The 6000-nt window shown below is 35.6% G+C and overlaps 1 protein-coding gene across 4 annotated transcripts in view; it reads right to left on the bottom strand.

Annotated features, from left to right (window-relative positions):
• Window positions 1–6000, bottom strand: part of LOC118048842 (uncharacterized) — a 76142-nt gene extending 70142 nt beyond the window's left edge. For 2 of the 4 annotated variants that reach the window (XM_073411815.1, XM_073411816.1), the window contains exon 1: window positions 5814–5996. In XM_073411815.1, coding sequence (XP_073267916.1) covers window positions 5814–5981 — 168 coding nt within the window. In that variant the 5' untranslated portion in view covers window positions 5982–5996. Of the gene's footprint in view, window positions 1–5813 lie in introns of all 4 variants that reach the window. The other 2 variants (XM_073411818.1, XM_073411817.1) reach the window with 2 other exon arrangements.

Genomic DNA, 6000 nt, shown 5'->3' on the forward strand with positions numbered 1-6000 from the left:
TTTAGGTGCATCCATTAGTGTTATGCCTAAACATGTTTATGATTCTCTTAGTCTAGAGCCTTTGAATAAAACTAGCATTGTAATACAACTTGTGGATCGTAGTTTTGTTTACCCACTTGGTGTGATCGAAGATGTCCTAGTCAAGATTGATAGTTTGGTCATTCCATGCGACTTTTATATTCTTGATATGGAACATGATTCTTGTGATTCATCAACCAGCACTCCTATATTGTTTGGGAGACCATTCTTGAAAACTGCCAACACAAAGATTGATTGTGGTAAGGCATAGACAAGGTATCCTTACCACAAAAAAAACTGCCAATTTTTTCGTCACCTACCTCCATAGACAAGGTATCCTTACCACAATCAATCCTTATAACAATGTTTATTATATCACATGCTATGACCAAATTGATAAGTGTGTGCAGCAAGTTTGTGATTTTGATTGTGAAGATGGATTAAGCATAGCTTTGAGTTATGACTATGATTTTACCAAGATAGAAGAGATGGAAAGGCATATATGTGTTCCCCAAAACATGCATGAATCAACATTGGATTTGCAAGCTTTGCAAATTGTCCTTCATGATGCAGGAGTCATTTACTCCATCACGGATAGTGAATGGGTGGCGCCTATCCTTTTGGTGCCCAAAAAGATTGGAATTACGGTGGAAGAGATTCAAAATGATGCTTACGAGAATGCAAGGATTTACAAAGAAAAGACTAAGAATCTTCATGACCGAATGCTTACAAGAAAGGAGTTTCATGTTGGAGACAAAGTCCTTCTTTATCATTCGCGTTTGAAACTTTTTCCTGGAAAGTTGTGCTCTCATTGGATTGGACCCTTTGATGTTTCTAATATTTTTCCTTATGGTGCAGTTGAAATTACAAGTTTAGACACTAACAACATACTCAAAGTCAATGGGCATCGTTTGAAACCTTTCTATGAAGGTTGGACGACAGAACTCACCGCTTCTGCAGAGTTAGCTGAACCAATCTATGAAGAATGAGCATGCAATATGTCGAGCCAATGACATAAAACAAAAGCGCTTACTGGGAGGCAACCCAGCACAAAAAGAAAAAAAAATCAGATTTGCTTTCTTTTTCCTTGTCTTTTATTTTTCGTATTTTACTTTATCTTTGTCATTCTCTTATGTTCCTTTGCTTTTATTTCAACATTGAGGACAATGTTGTGTTTTAAGTGTGGGGGTATTAAGAGCATTGTGGTTTTCTTATTTTAGTTTTCTTTGTTGTTCTTTAAAAAAAAAAAAAAAAATTATGTTTGATCTTTTTAACTCCCATTGGTTTTTGAGAATATGAGTATTATGTATGAGAATTAATTGAGATAGATGAAGATATAAATCAAATGAAGGAGTATGCATGCAAATTTTAAGGTTTAATTGGTTTAGGGATTGACTTTGAGAATATGCCATGTTGACTGTATAGTGTTATACCAATGCAAGCTTTTGAGCCTTCAACATTATATTCTTTGAGTGTGCATTCTTTCAATGATAAGTATCTCTAGAACTTGCTTCATATCTTATTGAGATTATATTCCATTACAAATATACATGAAGATGATAAAGGCATTAGGAATTTTTACCCCTCGAGCCAAAAAGCCAACCTAAAGCATATTATCCTTAGTGAGCCCGTTTTGAGCTTGTTTATCTTTTCTTTTGCTTTATCCATGTATAAGCCTTAACTTTATATATGTTTTTCTTTTCCCCTGGCCAAGGATTAGTAGAGCATATACTTGTAATATCTCATGGAATTATGGTTGGAAAATTATATGAAAACAAAGAAGTGATGCTTGATGAAAAAATGGGCAAAGTTGCCGAAGAAAAAAAAAAGAAAAAGAAAAAAAAAAGAAAAAAAAAAGTATTCCTTTATGTTCTTAAGGTTTTATGTTGAAAGAGCTTGAAATCAAAAGGAGTTAAACATTTGTGATTAAAGATGAAAAATTTATGAGCTTTGATGGAATATCTTGTTTGAAGTATCATTTTTCAAAATGCTCTACTTTCATTGGTTTGAACCTTTCCTTTTACTTTCTTTTACCTCACCTTAACCTCAGACCCATTACAACCGGAAAATAAGACCTTTTGATTCATGTAGTAATTGTAATAAGTTGCTAATGGAGATGAGATTGAAAAGCAAGCTTATGGTAGAACATACTCTTTGATTGAATTTGAGAGATTTAAACACATAAACCCTAAACACATGAGTGTTGGAGTGTATATCAATGAGAGGACCTATCACTTTGGCATGGCATAGATTTCATTTAAATCCAGACGATTGATTGAGTTTTGAAGTTTGCATGTAAATAAATTCATGAGAATTATATTATTTATCCTTCATGATTGTATTCTTGTTTATAATGCTTCTACTCTTAGACATTGATGGGAGATTAAGAAATTGATCATAGTTATTTTCATTTTAATTTTATTTATCCTTTCTCGAGGACGAGCAAGAGCTAAGTGTGGGGGTATTTGATGTAACAATATTATTCGATAGTTTCACCCGCATTTAACTAGTGTTTTGCATATGTTATTTATATAAAATGCCTTGATATTCTTTGTTTTATGTTTTGAAGGCATTTTTGGATGAAAGATGCAAAAAGGAGTAAATTGAAGGTAATTGGCAGATTTGATGTTCAGTCGGTATTTTGTGCAGAGCGTGAGTTCCAGAGATCGAAATGAAGTGATTCCAGTGGCATTAAAAAGCTAACATCCATACCTTTTTGGAAATGTAATGCAAGAAAAATAAAAAGAGAAAGATCATGGAAATCACATCCTTCAAAGTCAAATCTCGCAGTCTGCCAATGTTGACCTTTGCCCATTCAAAATTCAATATCTGGAGCTTTAGAAGTCCAATTGATGCAAACTCAATTGGGTTGGATTCCTTACTCAAAGATCTATAAACGCTCCAAATTTCAACCAAAAACGATGTCATATGAGGGAGATATGATTTTTCAAAGATGACAGCTGAATTCTGCCAGCAAGCAGGTTGCGTGAAGAAACGAATCAAAATTTCATCCAGAAGCATCCAAACCGACCAGCAATTTAGCTCCTCTAGTAAATATTCTAGAAGGTCAAGGAAGGTAGCCACCAACCTCAAGGAAGGCAGCCACCAACCTCAAGGCAGCCACCAACCTCATGGCAGCCACCAACCTCAACCCAGCAGCCAGCAGCCATCAGCCTTCACACTACCACCATCTATTGATGTTCACACTTGAGCTTTGATATTTTCTTACTTACAATTTGTGTATAAATAGAGGGTGAGTAGAAGGAGGAAAAAAGAAGAAGAAGAAGGAAGAAACACAAACTCTCCTCTCTACAAATCAGAAATTATGTATTCTTTCATCTTTAGGAGTAGTTGTTCAATAAATATGCAAGGCTAAGCTCGTTTTCTTGGTTGCAAGGACACAACAAACCTTCGGATTTCAAGAACCGTGAGATTTATTCTTCCTTTTATTTTCAGTTTATGTTATGAATGAGTATGTTTGTTTTCCTATGCATATTTCCTATGATTGTTTATCTTAATTGCTAGAGCGGACTCTAAGTTATTATTGTGAACAATCTATTGCTAAGTTTGATATCAAAACCGGAGTTGTGGTATATAAACTTGTGAAGCAACTAAGCTTGATAATTGTAGCGGAACTACGTTATTAAACTTAGGGAGAACATTCGATCATAGCAACACAAATTGACAACTTGGTTGTTAAGATTAATGAATTTATCTGGATCTTAAGGCTGCCATTGGATTAAATCATTAGTGCGGACACTGTGATTGTTTGTTGGTTAGGGATAGTTATACGGCGGATCCGTTAATTAACCAATATTAAGAAAAGATAAAATTCATAATATAAACTGGAGTTTCATTTCAAGGATCGGTTCTAATTTCCGTTGGTGGATGTGTGCTTGCAACCAAGGTTTGTTTTCTTGATATATTTCAGTTTCAATTGATTTTGTTTGCTAGTTTAATTTCTGCCATAGTTTAAATCATTTCAAATCAATCCCCCCCAATTACATAACGTACAACATAAAAATCTAACTTCAAACTTCCTCGTGGGATCGACCCCTTGCTTGCTCTATACTATCTTGTGTGTTTTAAGCTAGGGTAATTAATTTGTGCGACCGCGACATCGCAACAAGGCTGAATGGCAGCACGACTACCCCGGCGTCGGCCTAAAGAGGCCAACACAGGAAGCCTTTTCCTACAGATTTAACAACTTAGGAAGCTTATTTTAAACCAACGGTTGGGATCCTTCCCAACTAAATTAAGGGTTGAAATTTTTATTCAGTGTAGACATAATTGCCCTCTTCCACTGTCTATAAATAGAGGTGACTTTCAAGGCTTGAGGGAGGAGAAAATCGAGTCCAAAGTCGGCCAAAAATTAGCCCTTTTGCCCCTTGTTTCTGCAATTTTTTCTCTCCCTCTCTACCTAGCACTTCAGCCACCAACCAGAACCACCACCAACTTATCCACCAAGCAGAACCACCACCAACTTATCCACCACCAGCTCCACCACAGGAAGCAAACACAACCACCAACCGACCACCAAGCTATCATCGCACCTCTCTCTCTTCTCCTTCCAGCCTCTTTCTCTCCTCTACAATTTTTTCTACTTCCTCCCACAGCAGACTCCAGCCACCATCACCTCAGCCGATGCCTCCTAAGCCATTGGCCAAACATCCTGATCACATCCGAGACCTCTAAGTCAGGCAACTTTATCCTCCTTACTTCGCCTCCTTCTTCATCGAGGCCACTTCATGCAGAATTCATTTCTGCATGCAACGGCAGAATAATTAACTTCGGCTTTGGGCAGGGCCAGTTCTGGCCCAACCAAAATGGTTGGGCTGGATCTAGCTCGACTCAATTTAAAAAAAAAAAAAAAAAACAGATCCAAAAAAATACAAAAAGTTTTTCAAAATCATTTTAAAAAAATTTGTGATTTTATCCATTTTACATAATATCGGATTGTATATTTACACTATAAAATACAAATCCGATATTAAAATACATGGGTTTCTCCAAAATATTTCAAAACAAATTCGATATATTTCCAAAAATCTCAAAATATTTTAAATTATTTCTCATTTCTAAAACAAACAAAAAAATATTTCATTTTTATGCATACGGTCAAATCCTAAAATTTTTCCAAGTATAACTTCATAGAAACAAAAAATGCATATGTTTTACGTTTTAAAATGCAAAATGGATATAATAACCAATTTATGATTATCCATTAGGATTTTGCTAAAATATCAAAAACCTTTTTTCTAACCTTTTTTTTCTAGGGTCCAAATGTAGACTTTAATATCTGTGGGGTGTAAGATTACACGATAAAGTACACCCTTCTGTATTAAAGATACAAGGTGTAAAATTACAATACTAAAATGGTTATGATTTAACCCGATAAGGTAAAAGCTTTCTCATTAAAAGAGATCTACCTTGAACCTTAAAAAAACAATCAGATAACAATGCAGCTTATCTTAGGTAGGGTGCACTGGGGGTGATGCGTCTTCCCCTTGCACAACCAGTCCCTTACTTAGACTCTCGCAGATTATAGGTTCCTAGTAACCATAATATTAGGTGGCGACTCCTAAACATTAATCATAATTTTATGATTAATCTAAAAACCCTTCCAAACATACAACACCTCACACAGGAGGCACAACAAAAGCCTCCGCTATCACTAGACGACACCACAACACGCACAACCCGCAACATAAACAACCACCTAAAAACCTTTTGAAATATTATTTGTAAATAAAATAACATGTATGTATACTAGAAGCAAAAAGGACTGCATAAACCTTGATTTTATGTGGAATGGTGCCACTCTTAGTTGTAACAGTGCTCCCAACGCCAAATCTTTGCTTCTTCCCTGCAGGTCTCAGTATTTGGAAAGAACATTGTGGATTCTCATCCATGGTCATCAACGCACTAGCATTGTCAAACTCAAGCAGAGAGCTATTTCTCATATTGCTTTCTTGCTTATTT

This window comes from Populus alba, chromosome 10 (assembly GCF_005239225.2).
Source record: "Populus alba chromosome 10, ASM523922v2, whole genome shotgun sequence".
Taxonomy (NCBI): domain Eukaryota; kingdom Viridiplantae; phylum Streptophyta; class Magnoliopsida; order Malpighiales; family Salicaceae; genus Populus; species Populus alba.